Raw genomic sequence first — 24,268 nt, forward strand, 5'->3', positions numbered from 1 at the left:
GGGAGGAAAAAAGTGGGATGGAAAAGGACAGACAAACACAGAGAAAAAAAGCAAGAGAAAGGCCGACAGATTGCATGCTTATATTCTGGGTATTAGCAGACAGAAAGATATCAAATAGCATTCTAGCTATGTTGCAAGTCCTTGATCTATATTATTGAAACATCTAATTAGCTCCTGCCACATCTAGCTGTTAATTTTTAATCCAGGAAAGTTCACCACAATTCTTCTTTTTAAATGTAAAAAAAAAAAATGCAAAGTTTTAAACTAAATTTAGCAGTCTCTGGGTACTTTCCATTTGTTGAATACAGCACAAGTAAATACCCATCTGTTTTAGCACTAATACGATTCTGTATATCAAGCAGTGTGAAGATGGTTTTCCCCTATGCAAGCTTCATCAAGTGTCTTATCAACAATGCAGGCTTCAGGCACTTCCGTAAAGTTGAGTTGCGATAAATGAAAGATCCTTGTCGAATTGGTAATCACGCAGGTATTCAAAGTGAAGAGGGTATCGTATTTTCATTTAATTTCAGTGCCTCAAGATATTTTCCCTTATGGGCGATATTACCATCTTCTGTCTATGTATCCATCTTATAAGAAATCATAGCCACTCCTAATACATTTTAAATCAAGCTTCCCTGGATCTGCCTGTATACATCCTTTCTTTCTGCAAAGGTCTTTTGAATTGCATGAGGGCTTGCTCATTTTAACATGCTCAGATGCTAAAGGACTTACAGAGGAATAGAGAGGCATGTTGAAATCCCAAAGACCATTTAGATAGTATACTGATTCTAGTAAATTTTCACTGCCGTAAATGAAATTATATTTCAGTTCTAGGGGATCATTGTTGTTTTAAGACAAAGTTGATGCTTTACTCTGATATCTTCCAGAGGCCCATGGCTACTTTCTAAGAAAAGGTGGTGAGAAGTATATCTGACATACAAACTAATACGGAAAACATGTATCCTGATAACCTTGGCCTCTACTTGTTGGACCAGATATATCTCAAGTTAAACTCAGGCAGCTAGAGGTTAAATCAAAAGAAGTCAACAGGTTTTTATGGAGCATGAAACAATAATTCATACCCTTCCATACTGGATAGTAGCTAAGTGCCTATACCAACTCCTAATCATAAGACCAGACTCTGGCCACAAGCTGTCTTACAGAAGTGGAGAAGGCAGAAACCATCGGAGTTTAGAGAAACGTACCAAGAATCTCCCTGCTAACTGCAGATTTCTGTCAACCACTGAGTTGCTCTAGAGGCCTTTGTATGCATTTCACCACATGCCACCACATGAATGCTTATCACTTTTCTGGTGGCAGAACAAATGCTTTTGGCTGAATATGGTGTAATGGGTATAAGTAAACTTAGTTCGAGTAATTATTTTTCAGTTGCTAGAGAGTAGCGAAGACAGTGCCTTCAGCTGTTTTGAGTGCTCTAGAATTATAGTCCCTTCTTAGGAAGCTGAGGTCTGAGGACTGCAGAACCAAGGTCAGTTATCTATCTCAACTGAAGAGCTTTAAAAAGAGAGATGAGAATATAGATCAGTGATAGAGTAGTAGCCTCACATGTGACATCCCATAGGTTTATTCTCTAGCTCTGTAAACCTGTTGAAGAAGACAGAATATTCTGCTCTTCCACACTACACCTTATTTCTTTGAGAGGGTGCATCTCAATAAATTGGAGCAAGACTGGAAGCTAGCAAGTTTCAGCTATCTGTGTTTCTGTCCCTGACTCCAGAGGCTCTGGGGTTCCATGCTCTTCTCTTTGTGATCTCCCATGGAACCAGGAAGTAGGTTTGCCCCAGTGAGCCTCTGGCTTCTGACCCTACAGTGCTGGTGTTATAGATAGATGTGATCACACTTGTCTTTTTTTTTTTATTTATTTATGTTTACATAGGTGCTGGAACTTGACCTCAGGTGTTCTCACTGCTACAGTAAGCACTCTTTCCCACTGAGCCATTTGTCCAGCCCCAGTATCATGGTTACTAGTCCTTAAAGTAATGGACATCCATCTTAAAGGAAAATAGAATCAAATTGTAAGACACCAGAGCAGCTGCCTGCCCTTCAAGATGATGGACAGACCACTGCTTCTTTCTTGCTCAAAACCTTTCTGTCACTTTTGTCTATCTCTCCATATGTCTGTAATAAACTCATCATGGGCTGATCTGGTCACATTTTTCTTTTGTTGACATATAGAAGACATTACAAACAAGCAACCACCTTTTTATATAGCACACCCCTGCCTACCCCCTCCCACATACTGTAATGCATAATATGATGGCTAGCTTAAATTGTCATCTTGCCGAAATCTAGAACCATCTAAGAAGAGAATCTCAGTGACGGATTGTCTAGATCTTGATGGCCTGTGAGCATGGCTATGAAGGATTTTTCTTAACTGGGTTAGTTGAAGTGTGACAAAGCAGCGCACTAGCAGTGGCTAGTACCATTCCCTGCAAAGGGCCTTGGACTCTGTAAGATTAGAGAAAGCTAACTGACTACTGAGCATACATTTATTTCTCTCAGCTCTTGATTATGGATGTGAAATGCTTAGCTATTTTAAGTCACTGCTCTGCTATGATGGAGTGCAACCTGAAATTATGAGATAAGATAAATCCTTGCTCTCCTAAGTTTTTCTTTTTACTCAGGTACTTGATCACTGCAACAGAGATGAGACTAAGACACAGACCTTAAGTCATGTACTCTTAAAGTCAGATACTCAACTGCACGTAATTAAACCTATAGATTCAGGAATGCTCACAAGGTTGAATAAAATGTAATATCTACAAGTTTTATGCCAAGAGCTTATAAATGTCAAACTTACAACAAAACCTTCTCCACCCCATATTTCACCTGGAGTCTTCTTAACATGGTCACATCACTCTGGCATCTCATTTTAACTCAAAGAGAGAAATGAGCTCAAAGATCTGGAAAAACAAACAAGCCAAAACGATCTAGATCTTTCTTTTCTCCTCTTACTGCATCAGTGGGAAGAAATTCCTTGAGGAACTGCATCAACTTGTTATGAATGAGTTCTCCTTAGCTGACATCATCCATTGTCAAGGGATTGAAGTTTGTCTGCTATGCTATTTCAAATTGCCTCAGTAGTAATTCCTTCTTGCTTGAATTTCATCAAGTTCCCAGGACAGAAGCATGACTTCCCTAGACGGTCTTCGTCCTAAATGTGTCTATCAGCACAGTGGTACTCCAGGGCACTGTACTTTGTATTAAACCAGCATTCTCCCTTGGTTAGTTAATCATTCACACCAATATGGGATTATAAAAATACTGAAGCTTTATGCCTGTGGTTGTTTTCTAACTCTAGCCTAGGAAAACATAAGCTGAGTGAATAGACCAACAGATGTGTAAAATATCAATTGTTATACTGTTTACATTCATGCTTTACATTAAGGAAACAAATTTCAAGCTGCCTGAGGTCAACACAGAATAAAAACTCTTTTTTATGCATGTAAATACACAGTTGCCTTTATCCAAAATGAATCCATCCATGGTAGTCCAATCAGCTGCTTGCACACTATTGCCCACTGACATTTTCCTAATATGTTCTAAGCAGTGATTAGGATACTTACTGGGGTTCAGTTGAGCTCAGCAGGTCCACAGTTTTGAACACATACTGATGCTGTCAGCAGACTGAGCATCACCTGTTTCTCCATATATTGTTTTCCCTAGATTACATTGGGCCACCTTGCTAATAAGTAGACTCTAGATAATAGTATGAGAGGCAACACTGGCAATTGAGTCCTCCAGTAATTTGTCCCATGTTGGAGTAAGGAGGGTAAAAGGTATGTTGGGAACTAGTCCTAATGAAAGCACAGAATAGGAGACAGAATTATTTATGTTCCAGGAATGTAGGATATCATCTGAGGTTACAGATTTGACGACTCCCTTGCTGCCCCAATGCAGAGCAAGCATTAGGCCACTGATATCCTACTGGTAGAGCTGACTGTTGGACAGAAATGGTAGTCACTTGTAGAATGATTGTACTGCTATTGGCTGGGACCTCCCTTAGAAGAACCTGACCTCAGTTCAAAAGCCAAATTGAGACAGAGGAGGAGTGAGCCATGAGAGATCATCAGCTCATATATGCATAGAACAGGAGTAGTCTATTCTTGGAAGAGGATGAGATTTGTAGCTATGGTGCCTGTAGTGCAAGAACTTTCTAAAGCCTTTTCATATCCTGGTTTGTAACTCAGCACCTCCAAGGCGGATGACTCCTACTAATTAAAATGACTGATGTGGCAATTGACATGTTTCATCTAACTTCCAGAGTCTGAACCCAGCTTGTTTCTTTGATTCATAAGAGGAATTCTTGCAATAGTCAAAGCATTGCACAGATAAATAGTGATAGAAATAACATCATAAGGGGCAGCCCCCTCCCCAAGGCTAGTGCATTGAACTGTGGACCACAGATGTTCAGAGGTAGGTATCTTGCAGGACAACCTCTCCAATTTTATAACCCTTAGTGCTGTCATTTGGGAGCACAGAGGAAATGAGCTGGTGGAAAGTGAGTGGGAGGATCTGAAAGTCACGACAGAGGGTGAAAGGAGCAAACAAAGAACCCTAGGCAATCAGGAGTCAGAGACGGAGACATAGTGTACTTTCTGACTCTTCCCCTATGAGGACAATTGAAAGCCTCAGAGTCAGAGTGGTAATGGAAAGTGTCCACACCAAGAATGCCAGGGCCGTGCTGTACCAGAGACATGAAGCAAATGGCAGTAAGACATAGTCACAGGGACTGTGTTTGAAAAAATAAAAATAAAAATAAACCCTCCTTCAGTTTGCATGACCATAAATAGGCTCTGCCTTCTCCAGCAGACCCTCAGGGACCAAGATCCAAGAGTTGATGTAGGGTCAAGGTTGAAGACTGATGGCTCAGTACCATAAAGATTCAGACAGAAGAAGCTTTCAGCAGCTGGAGACATTCTGTAGGGTGTCACTGAGTTTCCAGCCTTCATAAGGTCAAGAGACCTCCTCATAGTTTAACTTGCTGATGGATAACAGCCAAAGGCTTTCAGCTGAATCCTCTTGTTGTAGATCTAAAAACAAAAATATTGCTGATTTGTTTCTATAGCCATTTTTTTGTAACCTGTTATGTAATCCTGATGCACAATTAGAAAGTCTTCAGTTTTGTCACTGAACATAATATCTAAGGAGATTCATAGTGTCTTGGGCTCTGTGTTTAGAGATTAGAGGAGAAACATATGACCTTAAAAGGACTCATAGGCTAGTAGAGAGAAAGAGGAAATAAAAACAATAGTTTTAACCACGCTGACAAATGTATTTAAAACACACATATGGACATACTATAGAGACAGTTATTTGCTAATCGATTCTGGCCTGAGGAGGATAGAACACTTGGTTCTCCATGTGATCTTGCAGCTTCAATGAGGGATATTAACAAGACACAAGAAAAGGACATTTTGGAGAGGTAGGGTGTGGGGGAATGAGAGAGAAGGAGGGAGAGAAAGAGGAAAGAGGAGAGGGATGGGGAAGAAAAAAGGAAAGGGAGAGGTATATAATACATATATAATAAGCATATGGCTACTATCTTGAGAGGAGGACCAAAGTACAGTTTTTGTGATATTTTGTACTGCTTTAGGCACAGGGATCCTCTGAAAAACACCCAAATAACTGGATGGATGTGGAACTCTGTAGTAAAGCCCTTGTGCAGCAAGTGAAAGGTCTTGGATTCAACCTCTAGCCTAAAATATATACATATGTACACATACACACGTGAATTGTATATATGTTATATTTTATAATCATAGCATGTGTTTGTTATGTGCATCTAATAAAGCTGTCAGCTTTTAAAGAATAGGGCTTATGTTTTATATATCCCTAAATCTCTTTTGTCAAACCCAAGTGTGTGACATTTCAAATAATAATTCAGTTGTCCTGAACTGAATAATTTTATTATGCTATTTCCTTCAAATTAAATAGAAAAAAGTCATTGTCAATTTTACCAGTATAAATTCTCTCAATCCAACACCATTTCACGAATGCCTACTGGGTCCCAGTTTCTGGGCTACATATTCTTAAACAATCTGAAACAACAAAGTACTGTGTTGATATCCTTTAGCAACGTTTTACGTCCATCATGTACTTTATCACTTGGATTGTGTTTCTGAATCTACTCTGACTTCCTTGCTTCATTCCTCTTGTGTTCAGCACTGGCCATATGCAATGACATGTGGTCAACAATATTTGCTAGAAGAATAGAATCCACATTGCTCAGAAGCCCCTCCCTCATTGCCTCTCCATGTGTGAATCCCCTTATAAAAATAAAGTTTAGATGAAGTTATGACAACACAATATATCCAATGAACACACTAAACCATAGAGCTTGATATATTTTGGCCACTGTGTACATCACTTCAAAGAATGTTTCTAGTACTTTCAACAAATTGCTCTATTCCACTCTCCAGTTATTCACATCCTGGAACTAGTCTAGACCCAACATTCAATGCTCTGCTTCCCACTGATATAGTTTTTCTTTTTTGTAGAATTTTGTGTAAATGGCTGAATCTCCTTCACTTCCTTCCCTCAGCATATATATTTCAATTGATATTAAACTGTGGCATGATTCCCTGGTTTGTTTCTTTTTGTCTCTGATGACCCTTATTAGATGATATTCGTTGTACCTTTATTTAGTCATGTATAAATGGATCAGTGTTGGGTTCATCTCCAGTGTAGAACAATTTTGAAAAAGTGTCTAGCATCATTCATGGAAAAATGTTTGTTTGGGATGAAGTCATTCTACCTGTTGAATATATAATTGAATGGAATTTCTGGATAGTTACTAAGCATAGGACTGCTTTAATAAGAAACTATGAAGACTTAGTTCACAAGAATACTTGTACCACTATGATAATGCTTAAGTAAGAAACACATACGATAAGACATAAGTTCATTCAAAGCGTCTCCATGCCGACACACAGTCTTTGCATTCACTAGTCCCTTTACCTCGAATAGTGAACTCTGCCCTAGTTTATTGACATAGAAAGATAAATTTGTCTCCTTTTCCTATTACCTTACACTTACATCTGGTCTCACAGGTATAAATGAAACTGGATCCTTTTATAGTTCTGGTTTACAAGTGATTGCTGAATTTCACTTTAGGGAGCAATTTTGCTAAAGGAGATGATGGTTTAGAACATGATAATGGGAAAGAAAATTAAGACGATGAAATAAGCACTCGGATTGATCTTCAGGGCCCTAGTTCTCTCCATCAGAGAAGGAGACATAATAAAAATGCTATCCAGCTCTTGTCATGTCATGTGAATTAAGACTTAGGAGTTTCTTAGTGGAAAACATTTTATAACTGGTAACATTTTTCAGTGAATTCATTGAAATGCCATCTTCTAAGAAATCCATTTCGAAAAAGAATTGTACAGACTGAAAATTACCGGGTAAATTGGAGAGAAATGTTTCTTCGAGTCAAAAACTTCACTTGTATTTTAGCTTCTTGAGAACTGCACATAGCCTCACACTGGAGTGCTTTTCTTTGAAGGGGGAAGGTGTGGGGAGGTCTCACTACTGAGATCTGCAACCAGTGCTTGCCAAGGAGCAGGGATGGCATCCCAAGCACCTGTGACTTGGAAGGGCGGGTTCTATGTGCAGAGAGCTAGAGACACTGCAGTTACTAGGATTAGAAATTTATGGCTTAATTTAGAAAATAAAGTTTACAGACAGTCATATTTAGACAGTGAAAACTATGCAAGGGGCAAGTGCAGCATTAAATTTTCTAGTTTGTACTTGGTCATTCTGTGAGATTTGTAGGATATTCTCCAAGAGGACATACATTGTGGGCAAACATAGGCTTCTCTCTCTGAATACTTCTCTCCTTCCTTCCCTTGCTGCCTTCAGTCTTTCCATTGAGTCAGAGTCTATGTAGCCTTTGGTGGGCCTGATACACACTAAATACTCAAAGGTGGTCCTGAACTCACAGCACTTCTTCTGCCTCAAGACTCTCAAGTGCTGGGGTTTCATGCATGCACTGGCTTCCATGACAGTTGTCAAATGGGCCAAATGTGTCTCTAGGCTGTGCTTATCATCTTTGAAGTACTTCAAAACAGTTCCCTGGCACCTTTGGTTCATGTGGTACCCTTAAAAGTGTCATTTGCACCCCAGACCTGTCACTAATTCCTTAAGGACATCAGTGTCTTTCTGGTGTTGATGCCACTCTTATGTCTGCTACAAGGAAGTGTGATGATGTGATGTTGCTTGGAGCATGTTCAGCTATTCATATGAATAACAAAAGCGTTAACAAGCATCACAATATAGTGTGTATGTATGATTGTATATGTGTGCCTGTATGCCTGAACAGTTTAAATTTCATATCAAAAGTTTGAGGAAATGAGGAAATCATGAACAGTTATAGTCCATCCTTAAGCCCACAAAATAGATAACATTATTTGATGATGCTACTAATCTTGGGCCTTTTGTTGTTTTGAATTAGAATATATACACAATAATGTTGAACAGAAAATGTCTTAAAATTTCTCAAGAATTTAATTCAGATTTTAGCCCGCTATGGTGATTACAGCTAGCTGGCTTGGGTTAAGTTGAAGATTAAAAGGCAAATATTTGTAAATACATACATCAACATCACAGAACTTTAAGAAGGTCAAATGATGCTATCTCAAAATACAAAAAGATGGTTTGATGCAATTACACCTATAAAAACACACCTGTATGTATGTTTGTTAGGAAACTAAACAAACTTGAAGAAATTCCAAATTTCTAAGTAATGTCTACTAGACATTTGCTTAAAGAAGTCTACCTGTAGAAATAAAACTGAAAAGAAAATCTCTGACAAATATTCAAAGTAAATTATAAATACATGGATGTCAATAGTATTGAAAGCCACTTAGAAGCTCTGCCGGGTTATTAGTGTTTACTCTATTGGAACCAAATAAGATTTAAAGTATGTTTTTGTAATTTGTACTAGGCTACCTTCTGTATATTAGGCTATTCAAGTGATCTTTAAATTATTGTCCAATTCTACCTTAAAGAACACTGTCACAGAATACATGCAATTCATATAATCTGGAGTTACTGTCATTTCTAGGCTAAGTCCCATGGAAATTCATAGCTTAGAAATGAAAGTCTCAGGGATGCAACTGCCATCACAATACAGATGCAGTGGCCATAAATATTTCATGAACATTGCATGGGCCAGGGCAGATCTCCATTTTCATGAGTTAGAATTTGTACAGCTAAATCTCCCAATTTTACTATTCATAATGCACAGTGTGCCCCACAGAGCATTCCATATAGTGCTTTTTAATATTTATGTTTAATGAAGAAATTACTGTTCTGAAAAGTGAACAAGCTATGCCAAAGATTTCTTGTTGAAAGTGTTGAGTTTGGTTCAACTGAAATAACAATCAACAGAAATGACCTTGCTGATGTAGTATCTCAGCATATAAACACATTCCTTTTAGAGCAATGTGGAGTGACAAATCAAAGCATGCTAAAACCAAGTGAAAAGGTTCCTTTAAAGGTTATAATATTAAAAATTTTCATTTTAGACAAACTCAAAAGGTTAAAATACCCAAAGCAAATCACTTTTAAAACCCAAAAACATTAATAACAAATGAGATACATGCTGACTACTTTATACTTAAAATATATGTCTGTATTTTCTGGTTTCTTTTGTATCCAAAAAAAATTAACTTGCTAAGATAATATTACCAAGTTCAATAATGAATTACTGTTGCATATTTTAAGGAAATTTATCTAAGCACATTATCAGTGCCTGTCAGAATACATTTTGCATTCAACTTAATGAATAATAATTTAAAAAACTATTGAGTGTATTGAAATCAAAGAAATTACTACCAAAAGTTATTTCAATGGGAAGGGTGGATATATACTTCAAAATAATACTTGCCCCAGGAGAAAAGAAAAGCTTGAAAAACTGTAGAAAATAGGCATAGGAAAATGTCTGTTTCTTGATTTTAAAAAGGGGCATTTTTATATTTTCTTTCATTTTTGTCATTGTGATCAATTCTTTCAAAGAGAAGAGTGTTGAAACCTTCCCTTATCTTAGTAGCACTTAGAAAAGCAAGCTGATTGTCATTGAGCAGCTTATGTGTAAGCCAAGGCTGATAATCCATTTTAGCATATGTATAAATTGCATTCAAGTAGATGATTAAGTCACAGAGTTTCTTTTGAATACAGTTCAACAAGAGTCAGTCTTCACTAGTGAAAATAACAGACTTCACACTGGATACCATTCACCAGTTCAAAAAATAATTTTTTTTAGGCTTCCCACTAAGGAAGATACTAGAAATTCTATCATTCCTGAACTTTCAACCACACATTTATATTTTGTTCCTGATACTATTTAACTGAAAATGAGACACTTTTTTTTCCCCTATTTGCTTCTTCAGAATTTTATTTTCCAAAGACTCCACTGAGAAATTCAACCTTTCCAGAATGGATTTGGACTACCCTTGTACTGAATGAGCCTTTGAGGAGCAATCTGAGAAGTGTATCAGGCGGTTTCTGGTCAACTGTACTTGTCTTGCACAGGCACAGCTTTGATATTGTTTCGGGACACATTTTGATCACAATTCGTTAATTAGGTTCTATTTTTAACTGACCTATTTGAACAGGATCCAGAGCTGGTGAGGAACATCTGTCGCTGGGTTAGGCAAGCTGTTCGGGTTCCATTTTTTGCCAAGTTGACCCCAAATGTCACTGATATTGTAAGCATCGCAAGAGCAGCGAAGGAAGGTAAGAGCCGAGAGTGCTACAAGTTCCCAGTTACCAATGCTGCCCCAGTGCTGTAGAGCCTTTCCACACTTACATATGTATATCCATATTGATCTCTTAAGAAATATAAAGCTGGGCGGTGGTGGCACACACCTTTGATCCCAGCACTTGGGCGGCAGAGGCAGGCAGATTTCTGAGTTCGAGGCCAGCCTGGTCTACAGAGTGAGTTCCAGGACAGCCAAGGCTACACAGAGAAACCCTGTCTCGAAAAGAAAAAATAAATAAATAAATAAATAAAAGAAAGAAAGAAAAAAAAAAAGAAATATAAGAAATGTATTACTTGATTTCATAAATGTATAAGTCATATACCTAGTTTTAAAATAAATACAGAATCATATTTTATACATCTTAGCACCCATGAAATACAAAACAAATCTATAGTCCTAGCAGAGACTTCAAAAGTTAAGGATGTTAGCATGTACCAACTAAGTAATAGCTTTTGCATCTGTCGTAAGGTTGAAAAAAATACAGCCATATCCACAATGAAATAACTTATGTGACTCTTGCATTTGTTAGAATGAAGCCTAATCAATGTCTTACACAATTTCATAATAAACATCTCCTGAATGCATAGATCATGTAGTCAATAGAAAGCTTTATCAATTGGACGTAATTTCATTCTACAGTAATGGCACCCTGACTTGCAAAGACATTGTAAATTACCCAGAAACTCACACTGGTTGGAAAACTTTTTCATCCAAACACCCATCTAATGATTTTGAGATTGAAGCCATAGTAGATAAAACTTTAAAAAAAAATATCTGACTTTTAAGTGTAACTGGAATAGTGAAGCGCATGCAGACATTTGAGGTTAAGAAATTCTGGGTTTCATAGAACAAATTGAGTAATGTTTCTTCTGTTTCTATTTTGTGGAATAGTTTGAAGAGTATGCCCCAGTGTAGGGGAATGCCAGAGTGGGAGGATGGGAGTGGGTGGGTGGGGGAACACCCTCATAGAGTCAGGGGAAGGGGGGGAGGATAGGGGGTTTTAGAAGGGGAGACCTGGAAAGGGGAAAATATTTGAAATGTAAATAAAGAAAATATCCAAAGGGGGGAGGGAGAAATTCTGACCTGCACAGACCTGAATAGGTTTCAACTATTCTTTCTTCAAGATCTAAAGATGATAGTCACGTGTTTTCCATAGGTGGAGCCGATGGTGTTACAGCCACCAACACAGTCTCAGGCCTGATGGGACTGAAAGCTGATGGCACACCCTGGCCTGCTGTGGGCATTGGAAAGAGGACTACGTATGGAGGGGTATCAGGTGGGTTTGGCTCTTTCTTTACATTCTATTTCCTTAGACATTAGGAGCGATAAAGAGTGTCATGGGTTTTATGATCTTATATTCTGACATAACTAATTACCAATGACTATTCCTAACTGTTCTAGTAGGACAAATTAACTAAGAGGCTCCAGTCACTACTGGATGAGATGAGACAGTATCAGAAAACACTATGCTTCCTCCCTTCTCCTCTGATCTCTGCTTTCTTCAGAGTTTCTCAATAGCATGGCTGCACTGCCCCTTATAATTAAAAGCTAATACCACAGACTTTTGAGAGAAAATAGTTCCTCAAATATAATGCCTTTTCGATAATCTTAAATCACTTTCTATCCTTCCTAAACTCTTAATATCTGTTGTATTTAAAATGCCTTGATTTCACAACTGAGCTTTAAGGGTTTGTTAAAGCACAGTATTTGGCTTCAGCTGATGAGACAGTGGACTGACCTCACACTTCTGAATATATATTTTTTTCTCATCCTCTTGCACTTGCATTTCAAAAAGAGAGAGAAGTTTTCTTCCAAGGTCCCTTCTGGTCTTGTTGCCCTCCATCCTCTGTTGCTGTGACAACATGAACTCAGCCTTGCAGAGACAAAGCTGCAAAGTTCTTGACTGTACTGATATGGGGATTAGTTTCCTTGGTGAAAGAGAAATTGGTAAATATACATAAAATAATGGTGTCCCACTGTTCAAGAAAGGCATTGCTGAATCATACCAAACTGCACTTTCAGAAGAGGCAGGATTGTCAACCAAAGCCTTTCCCGTGCTGAGAGAGGTCTGTTGCAAGGTCAAATCATATCCTTGAGCCAAGGTAAAAGTACAAGGGCATGGGATATATTATGCTTTTCATTGATTGCTTGAGCCACCGTATCTGACAAGCAGCTCCTGTTTAGCCCCTGTACTATCAAACGGAGCCTTAACTAGTCCTATAATGTGGAACAGCACAGGTTGTGTTAGCAAGGGCTCTGGAAAGAGGCGAGAGACTCTGGAGTTGAGCCTTAACGCATGCTACATTTTCTGTCAGCTCATTTCAATTTTTCTTCCAGCCTGTCATGTTGACAGCAAGAGAATAAAGGAGGTCACAGAGGGTGCTGGGCATTAAAAATTAATAAAAGAACTATTGAGGTAGTATTTTATATAAGTAACACCATCCACGTTTTCTCATTTAAACTGCAATCTCTGAATACTTTCCCCTGCTATAACTCAGTCTAATAAAACTATGAAATTACCACATTAGAAAGAGTCTTTCATGTTTCAGTCTTTAAGCATACATACACTGAACACAAGCTGTACCTTAGGGCCTGTTAGCATTTTCAGGAAACTCCATTTCTGAGATTTATAAATACATATATAAATATTCGCTTGGGCTATAAGCTCAGCTAAGCTGGTATTGGAACTCTCATTTTAAACAACAAAATGTCCCTCACATTTTTAAGGGGGCTGTCCCTCATTTCTAATAGATTCTATATGAAATTCATCCACACTACACAATCTGTTTTGAAAATAGCCTTTATTTGGACAAAACGAACACAGTCTTTCTCAGTTAAAGAAATGCGTGCTATAGTTTAAAAGAAATAGGACCAGAAAAGCAGCTTAAACTGGTAATGATAAGATGTTCTAGGGCAGAAGCCAGGGCTATCACAAAGCATCTTCGGCTCACATCATATAAAACCTAGTCTTGTAAAACTGTGAAAAAAATATATACTGCTTTCAACTTCCAGCCAAATTCTTTTGCTGCTCTGTTAGACGTAGTTGTCAAAAATTCAAAGTAGGATGTAGAAAACAAGACAAAATATGCTGGATATTTTTACAAGATGAAAAACAAATGGTGGCACATATGGCTAGTACCTCCCCAGAGGTTTTTTCAGAACACCAAAGTGTCAATTTTTTACAACCATTTGACCTGAAGTTTTACCAAGAAGAGCTGAATAATTGTTTGAAGTAGCCACCTAACAGCACATACCTATACTGCCAGAGAAGGGTGCTCTCCATATATTGTCTAGCTCATTATTCATGCTTTATATTTTGTTCCGAATATTATTTATGGAATTGGAAATAGAAGTTATGTGTTGCTAAAAATATTATTTGAGAAAAGATATCTAGCTGGCATTTTTCAAATTTCCTCTTTAAATTTTTTAAATGTTTTATTTATTTATTATGTGGTTGTATATCTAAGTGTGGATTTATTCAAGTAAGTACAGGTGCCTGAAGACATTACAAAAGGCCATCTGATCCCGGGAAGTGGAGTTACCAGGGGCCTTCAGATTTGGGTGCTAGGAACCACTTAAGTCCTTTACAAGACCAACATAGGCATACTTAGCCATCTTTTTAGGCCGTAGTTACATATTCTTATTTCTTTTAATTTTTAATATTTTGAGAATTTTGTACAATGTGTTTAGATCATATTCATGCCCTATCCATCCCTCAATCCACCCAATATTTTGTATTTTTTAAAAGTCTATCTAGATTTAATCTATCTACACCAAAAATTCTTGAAAGTATGGTCTTCCACTGGATTATGGTCCACTTACCAGGGTCTCTACTATTAGAGAAAATCTCCCTCTCTCTCTCCCAGCAACTTACAATTGCCCATAGCTCCTGGCCAGGGATAGGTTTCTTGCCACATATGTAGCCTCTTTGTGCTGGAATTTGGTCTGCCTCAGGCTTGCATAGGTTTTGGGCATACTTTTGTAACCATTGCAAATTCATGCATGCAGCTGCCTCACTATGTCAAGAAGACCCTGTTTCCTTCTAAGTGTTAACTACCGTCTCTGGCTCTTAAACCCTTTCTTCAGTGATCCCTGAGCCCTGGGATTAGGGGCTGTAGTATGTTCCATTTAAGGAACAAAGGGCAGTAATGCCCATTGGGAAGATAGACTCAGCTAAGGAATGTTAATCAAATTGAGTTGTTTCTCACATGATTATTCTGGTTTATAAAGCACTGTTTTACAAATATTGTTTTTGAATCATGTATGTGCTATAGAATTAAGTTTAGCCAAGTGGTGGTGGCTCACAACTTTAATCCCAGCACCTGGGAGGCAGAGGCAGGAGGACTTCTGAGTTTGAGGCCAGCCTGGACTATAGAGTGAGTTCAAGTACAGCCAGGGCTACACAGAGAAACCCTGTCTAGAAAAACCAAATAAATAAATAAATAAATAAATAAATAAATAAATAAATAAATAGTTAAGTTTAATGATTGTAATCAACATATTTAACATTTTATTTTTGATTGTGTGTGAGTGCATGAGGCTGTGTATCTGAGTGTAGTGGCTCTAGAGTTGTTGAAGATCTAACATCCCTGGATCTTAGATCTAAAAAGCTGGAGTTACAGGCCTTTGTGAACCTCCTGACATGGATGCTGGGAACTGAACCAGGGACCTCTGCCAGAGTAATATGTGCCCTTAATCTCTCTGACCCTTGCAATTGACATGTTAAAAAAAAATAGGGCAAATTCTACAATGTTTTGATTAGAGCTGTAATAAATGTTATTTGGTCTATTTCTTTCATTTTGTACATTTATGATAAGCATGTATACATTATGAAATGAAATATGTTTCACTGTGTCTCATGTCAAATTCCTTTGAAGTTATACTACTCAGACAAAAGTACATTTCTTAAGCAAAAGGAATCAGGAGGCCTATAATTTAGATAATGTCTATTTGTTGCCATTTAAATACATTAGGGAAAGGATTTTGTACTCCATTCTGAAGACCTGTCCTCAGTCTTGCTATTTTAAAATATGTGTGTTTTCCAAACCTACCTGTAGATCAATGGAATCAGAACATAGATGGGGCTCAAGGACATGATGCAAGCTCATAAAGAGATGGCTTAATAAACAGAAAGTCAATCATGAAAGAAGCACTGGACAAGACTCATGCTTGTAGGAGGACCTTATTAAAGGCTGGATTGTAGATCAGGTGATTAAACAGTGATGATGGAATCAGAAGTCATTTAAACATATGCATAAGACATATTGTCTCTTGAAACTAGGATAACTGATTAAGCTCCATGACTTACAAGTGTTTCTGTTGAAATCATCAACATAAGTGAGTGAGAAGGCTCATAGAGAAAAAGACATTTGCCCAGAACCCACATGGTAGAATAGAGATCCCATGCATATATGCAGTAGCATTCAAGCCCTGCCTCTATATAAACCATAAATAAATAAATGTAAAAAGAAATAATTGATTGTAAACATTAATTATTCTCTACATTTCTCTGGAGAGTATAGAAGATACTCATAAGTTGTTAACAAGTAATGTTTTTATTTCTAGAATATAAGGATCTTGCTATATCGCATAACTAATTCATTTATTGTCACACAAGGAGTTAGATGTGTGTGTGTGTGTATGTGTGTGTGTGCATGTGTGTGTATGCAGGAGCAACCATGCCATAGTGCATACATGAAGGTTAGAGAACAACTTGAAAGAGTCAGTTTTCTTTCACCATATAAGTCTCAGAGATTACACTCAAGCACGCAAGCTTTGTGGCACGTGCCTTTCCCTATTCTGAACCATATCACCAGTCCAAGACTTTGAATATTAACTTCAATTTGAATATAAAGCCTACACTTGTTTTAAAGAAAGTTACTAAGGCCACATTCTTGAGTTGATATAACTTAAAAGAGTCTGCCCTGTTACTGGATACTTCATAAATACAAATCCAATGTAACACAATTTAATCACAAATGTAAACTTATTATGATGGTCTGCCAGTAACTATTTGTGTAAATCTGGAAAGATAGTAAAACATAGAATAGATTGGAAACTCAAAATTTTAGTTATACTTTAGCTATTTTCAAACATGCAAGATACTACTGATTTTGGCAGATCACTTTAAGACCTTATATTACATAGCACAATTACATTGTAAAATACAGTGTTGGTATTTTTTATTAGGAATTAGTCATTAAAGGGTTGGATTTTTTAAAATGTATCAATCACATGATTATCGATGCATAAAAGCCTTAGAAAAACACGCCTACTATCTGTCATGAAATTTAAACTATGTATTGTAACCATCTTTATCAGTAAGAGCTAAAGTTTTAACACTGAAATGTTTAAAATAATTTAGCAGATAAAGAAAATTTAGGAAACAATGTGTTGATAAATTATGCAACAGGAATCATTTAGAAGAGAACATTCCATTATATCCTCAACTTTACCCCCACCTTGTTTCATGTATATATTAAAACAAGTATAAGAATTTTAAGTTCTGTTATTCCCTTATATAAAACTTTCTTAGATTATTGAAAGTTTAACAGATCAAATTACAAAGACCTTGTTAGGTAAACGTGTATGAGGTGTATTTGCAGAACAGTTCAAAGTAGACATATCAAATAAAGATGCTGAATTACAATGTTCATTATAAATAATCACTTTGGTCCAGAGTAACTCATCATTAGAGTTAGGCTCATTTGAATAATGCTTACTTGAAAATACTCATGTACTGATTGACAGGGAGTCCCCCTTTCATTGTACCACCATTGCTGGAGCTCACATGCCTCACTATTTAGCTGCCACTGGTCTGTGCAGGAGATCAGAGCCCTAATAATAGATTTTTTGACAGTGAGTGTGCCTGCTACCTGTCCTACACAAATCCTCACTGTTCATATTTGCGTCATGGCAACAAAGCAGAGAGAGGGAAAATGTCAAGTGTTGAGTTTGAGGCACAGCCTTGGCTTGGCTTGACATTCTAGCCGAGTAGCAGTTATGAGATTCATAATTTTTCTTCTGGGACTCAGCTGCCATATCCATAGATGCTCCCAGCTCATCGACAGACCAGGGCAAGGGTGAAGGCTTACAGCACAGATCAGCGTCTATAGCCTCTCCTTCGGTATTTTAAAATAGCCATTGTCCTGCAGATGAATGATTAAACAGTATGCAAGAGCCAACAAAATTACATATCCTCTGATAATTTGTGTGTATGTGTGTGTGTGTGTGTGTGTGTGGAAAATTAGGAAAATAAATTAATATCTGCATTGATTCCTACAATATTTGATTGACTTTGTAAACTAAAAGACTCTGACAAACATATCATGAAAACTTAACTTTGTAGCAATGGTAATGAATTATTAAACTTCTTCCCTTGCATGTGTATGTTTTTATCATAAAGAATATGTCAAGCCTGAAATTAATCAAAAAAGGTTCTATTATGAAAGAGAAGCTAGAGAGTATTGTGTCAATGTCAGAGCTTGAATTTAAATATTCAGAGATTCCTGCATATCTACTGCACTAAAATATCAGTGTAGGTACACGTCAGCAGCTGTTTAATTTAGAACTACACATCTCTGTAAGCCTCCGAAATGGTTCACCATGTCACAGCCTCATACAGAACACCGAACAGTACATTGGATTAATTAATGAATCCTTGCAGAGAACTGAGTTCTCAGTGTGTCAAGATTTCAGTTTTATGTTAAATATTTTCTAAAGGCCAGACCCTGAAATCTCAGGGGCAGTCCCAAGCAGTGAGCTGTGAATTTAACCATAGGCTAACTGCTAATGATAAGAAAAAGAGTCCTGGCTGAGGCAGCTGTAATACAGTCATTGGATTAGTCTATCAATCACTCTGTCCCCCAAGGAAATGAGGAAGAAGAAGACCAAATAGTGAAAAGGGAAGTTAGAAAAAGGAAGGCATGACTTGAATAAGATTCCTCACCATCTTTACCCATGCTTCGTTTAAAATCCCTGGGCATCGGGGACTGATGGACTCCCCAGTTCTACTCCATGAAGCAAGCACATTTATTCTTTTACAACTAAAGGACTATCAAAACACTCTTGCCTCTCTTCATCTGAGAATCTTGAAATCTACTGGAAGTAAATGCCTGATGACAAAAGAAAATAATAGATTAATCTGTGGTTCTTTGGATTTAGGATTGATATTGCTGATTTTTTTTTTTTTGTCTATACAGAATTCACTTGATATTGATAAAAGGAAATGTTCTTTTATTATGTAAGTACAGTCACAGTTTGCTTATGGATATTCACAGGGTAACCCAATAGTGCAATAAATGGAGTTGAGCATATATAGGAACCCAGAAGGCTTTTTAAGAGTACCATCAGTGGCCCTCTTACCTAAGGCTTTGGTCCTTTTGAATAGGGAGTTGGAAGGGCCTGGGAGTGTGATGTCCTTGATGCTGCATTGGGAAAGCATTTTGGGCGAGTAGAAGGAGACAAATTAATGTTATTGAGGACATTAGTTTGAACATCTTATTTCCAAAATAAATTTAAAAGCTATACTCACTGTTAAAGTTAGAGAATTATAATATTTGATAAATAGTCTTTGCCCATGGTCAAGTATCTGAAACAAATAATCATAAATAGAATCAGAACTAAATCTTCAAAAACAATAGAACACAGATTTGGGAGTCTCAAAAGAGAAAGTCTTATGCTACACCATTAAAGGTTACATGTTGAAAGCCAGCACTTGCTTATGCAAAGAGAATCCAGTCTGTGTGCCTGGGAAGATAACTTATGAATATCAGTAGTCCTTTGAAAAGCAAGCAGGTGTGAGAGACACACAAGAGTAAAAGTAAACTCAGATCGGTGAAATACAATGTTTTCTTTTCTTTGTGGAGACACTAATACACCGAATAATAACACCTCTCTCAGAATAAGTACTTACAAGTAAAATTATGTATTTTCTCAATCCCTTAAAAATGTAGGAGAGAGTGTTACAGTTGATGATCATTGCTCTCAATTTAGTTATCTTCTGTTATCCCTGTGCAAATGAACCTATCCCTTTATAAGGAGAAGAGATGCAAACATCAGTGAAGCTAAGAGTCTCACAATGAAGCCTTCCATCCTGTAGCACAGTTACATGGTATACCAAGAGTCTCACAAAATACATAGTATGTTTGTGTTTACATTCTTCTTTTATACATTTATCCTGGTGTTTGGCTCTGATGACTCAGTACCAATGAATTCCAATATATCAATAGGTCCTGAAGGATGGAGCATAGAAGTCCCTTGACCATAGATAGGTGATATGTGTTACTCCAGGTGGAGCTTACCAAATTGAAGCAGAAGTTACAGAAAGAGTAAGCACAGTGTACAGGACAGGAAAGAATATAGTTACACCACCTTCCTTCTATCTGGTTAAAGATTCCAATAGTTCAACTCAACCCACTGTGGTGGTTTGAAAAAAATAACCCCCAAATCTCACTTATCTCCTCTTGGTGGAACTGTTTGAGAAGAATTAGAAGCTGTGGCCTTGTTGGAACTTGGTCACTGGAGTGGGAATGGGTGGGCTTTGTAATTTCAAATGACTGTGCCATTCCCAATTACCTAGATAAGTATTTTTTTAGACTTGGTTTATTTATGGAATGTGTATATGTACATATCATTCTCCGAGAGAGTAAAAATGATCATATTATGAGAATACCAATCACAGCTTATTAGGTTTTTTTTTGCATTCAACTTTCTGATAACCAAGCTCTTATACATAAATTCAAATGTCTTTTAAAGTAACATATCTTGAATTTTCAGGAAAAAAAATCCTTTCTGGATTTATCAGTCTCAGGATACATATTATTATATGCTGTTGGTAGTGTTTGAAAATTTTTGACAGACTTCTGTTATTAAAAATGTGGTCAGCACTAGGACCAACTACTTAATCAGAGGGTACTGGTACCACACAATAAGAAACATCAAGGTGTTTAACATGTTTTTTATTTGTGTAGCACATTATTGAATAATTTACATGTCATAATATTCAATGACCATATGAGGTTGATATCACTAGGTCCATTTTACATACCAAAAAACTCCAGATAGTTAATTAAGCAACTCAAAAGAGTCTACATAAACAAAAGTTATCATAAACTGAGTTCAAACTCAGGTCTGTCTGCAATGATAAACAGACAGATTATCTTTTTAATCAATGTCTTCTGGCATCTTCTATGGTTACGTTTTGATCTAAATATGGTATACCCACTGAATTATGATAGGCTACTGTATCACTGAGAGATAAATATATTCAATCTAGGTTTAAAAAAGTATTAGTATATCCTTCTAAACCCTTGATTCCTATATAATTTCATCTATCTATGGGAAAAACTGAGCAAACTGAATGAAAGAGTGACAATCCAGACAGTTCACCCCAAGAAAGAAAGACAGAGGCACATCCAGTCATTTTTCTTGAAATATAAGTATGTGAGGTTTTCTTGAAATGAAACATTCATCAATATAGCAATAAATAACTTTATTTCTTACTGACTTGAATGAACTATGGAGTGCTTGGTCCAACCATGCTGTTGAAACAAACTTTGGAAGCCATTCTTCATCCCCTTTTTGCAGTCCTCAGTCAGTTACAAATCTCCATGTTCCTGGGGCTGTCTTGCTGTCTTTTTCTACAGATCCATCTTTCTTGCCAGCCGCAGCGACCTCTCCTTTATAATTTCAACTGAGCTTGCAAAAAGCAGTAGGAAGCAATTCAGATACACTTCCATTTCGTCAGGTGTAGAGAAAGAAAAAGACATTTTGAAGACAGTGAGAGGAGGGGTCATGTTAAAATTAAAAAGCCCGTTTCGAAGTGTTAAGCACTCAAAAAAGGAAAAGAAGGAAACTGCACTACTCTTCTCTTCCCCTATCAAAGGAGACTGAATATGAATAAAAGCAGTAAAGTAAACACAGCGAGGCTTTTAGCACAAATCTAGTATGATATATCATGAGACATTTTAATTAGAATTAATTAATTACTTTAGGAATAAGAGTGTGAATTAAAAGCAGAGTCCATGTTATGTTCCAGAGGTACTTTGATTTAACACATTGTTGATGACTGACTTGTATGAATTATGACAGTCCTTATATTAGCATGTATTAATTGTATATACATGCAGGAAAATGCCATAACAAACTATGTGTCTTTTATAAGCTAAGGTCATGGCTGGTCCACACTCATCTCCGATGCTTTTTCTAAATCGTTGGTTCTCAACCTTCCTAATGCTATGAACCTTTAATAAAATAGAATTGTTTTAATGGCTACTTTGACACAGTAGTTTTGTTGTTGTTATGAATCCTAAAGTAAACTTTTGTGTCTTCCAGTGTTATTAGAGCACCCGAGTAAAAGGGTCATTTGACCCCAAAAAGGTTGCAACCCACAGGTTGAGATCCCTGTTCTAGATTAACTTATTCTGATATGCACCTATGAGGCTCTTAACATATAGGGTGAAAACATTGAGGAGTGACTTCTCATCTTGTTAGCAAAGTTAGAGAAAATAATCTATAAAAATGGTACTAAGATTAATAACTGTTTAAAAAGTATCAGATGATGGATATTACAAATATACCATAATTGATCTAGTAAAAGTCTTAGCATTCCTATTAACCTCTGTCCTTCACACACCACTCATATTAATATACTGAGAAATAACACAAAGGATTATTTCAAGGTAGATGTCAAAGGTTTAATGGATCAGATTATTACTATGTTAGATTTTTATTCCTTAGCTCAAACACTTGATCTTTTACTTTTCTCACATCAAAGAGAAATTATAGATTTCTAGTATAAAATGTAAATATAAATGAATTGGATGAAAAAATGCTTAGAATAGTTTAACTAGTTCTTTAACCTTAACTCTTGAGTTCCCCAAATTGTATTTTAGTTATAAGGATAGAGTAATTTTTGTGGATTTATGTGTATGTCATGTATATGTGCATGTCTGTTTTGTGTGTTGTTCTAAGTTATACCCAAAGAGTATTAGTTTTGCCTTCCTACAGATGTTTATAGTGGACATTGCTAGAGTCTGCGGAGTGATGACAGTCACCTAGAAATCTTTATAAATATGCTGATTTGTCCTAGAGAATTGTTTACTCTGTATGTCATCAAGTATCTTAGAGAAGACTGGTACCTGTGCCTTTTGGTCCTTTCTTTAGAAATAAACATCAAGGAAATATAATGTGAGGCATACTATCTTCCTATGATATTATGTAATGCAGTTTGAGATCTTTCTTTCACAAGATAAAATGATTTTCTCCAGTTGATTAAGTTTAATCAATGATTGTTGTAATACCAGTAATCTACACACAGCAGTTTGAATTTTGGTTGAGTAGAACATTGAGTAAACTCCTTGAGAGTTTGACAGAAGTACCTAATGGCATAGAGAGTGACAGATATTTGTTCTAAAGAATGACAACATATTAGCTTGATTTTAGCCTACTTGTTAAAGTGGTTATGAAATTTTCAGAAATTCTCTTTTGTGAATTTTACTTATAGGCATTAAATTTTAAATGATGAGATATATCAGTAAAAATATCTTCAACCAACTACATCATGACATAGTATTTCTGAGACTTTATCTAGAAATGCATGTGTAAATGAGGCATAATTATGTGAGTGTTCTCTTGTCTAGCTGTTTTACGGGTTTCCTGTCCCTAATCCAGGAGAAATGTAAGCATTCACCATTTCTATGCTTACTTCAAAGAAAGTAGAATTTTTGTCATTTTGGTAGGATGTCATGACATCAAAGGTCCCTACTTCTGTGAGCAAAAAGTTACCTGGAGGCAGTTTTTGGTGGTTAAGGGCAATGATCTTCAGAAGCTAAGATCTTGAAGTAGAATCATATAGTTAAGGGTTTTTAGAGTCTATTTCTTGGGAAATATGCAGTTTTACATATGCATCCCCTATATAGTTTCAGAGATCAAGGCAAGAGTGACAGACACATCTATTTATGCTTAATCTTTTAGAGTCCTATAGAAGTATACTGTATGATAGTCAATTGTTTTTGAGCAGTGAGCATCAATGTTGTTTCTATCTCTACTCCTGAAGAGGAGATTTTGCTTAACAAATAAGACAAAAAACAAATAGGGACTACTGCCAATAGGCAAACATGACAGCATACAAAATAAATGGGGAAATATGGTAATTCAACCAAGGAAGCAAAATACCAAGATAGAAGTAGAGTCCACATTTTTGTGTGATCATGAGGGAGCTTTGTTGTGAAATATAGACATAGACACCTCTGAAAGAACAGAAGGAGAACAGAGAAATTAAAATCAACGAAGAAGGTGGTTGACAAATGAATATGGATTCATGAGAGAGACAGTAGAACGATAACGTAATATAAAAATTATAATACAATCGATCTTTTGAGTGTTCATACACTATGGTGGCCATCTTCTGAGAACTCTCACATACCTGCTTCTTTGCTAAGGTCTCTCCATGTTTTGATTCATGAAACACAGAATTAAAT

At 36.7% G+C, this 24,268-nt stretch overlaps 1 protein-coding gene across 1 annotated transcript in view; it reads left to right on the forward strand.

Annotated features, from left to right (window-relative positions):
- The window catches only part of Dpyd (dihydropyrimidine dehydrogenase), an 835,953-nt gene that overhangs the window by 584,090 nt on the left and 227,595 nt on the right, over positions 1–24,268 (forward strand). The window contains exons 17-18 of the mRNA XM_031375299.1: positions 10,641–10,761; positions 11,944–12,063. Of these exons, the coding sequence (XP_031231159.1) occupies positions 10,641–10,761; positions 11,944–12,063 (241 nt within the window). The remainder of the gene's footprint in view (positions 1–10,640; positions 10,762–11,943; positions 12,064–24,268) is intronic.

This window comes from Mastomys coucha, unplaced genomic scaffold, assembly GCF_008632895.1.
Source record: "Mastomys coucha isolate ucsf_1 unplaced genomic scaffold, UCSF_Mcou_1 pScaffold16, whole genome shotgun sequence".
Taxonomy (NCBI): Eukaryota; Metazoa; Chordata; class Mammalia; order Rodentia; family Muridae; genus Mastomys; species Mastomys coucha.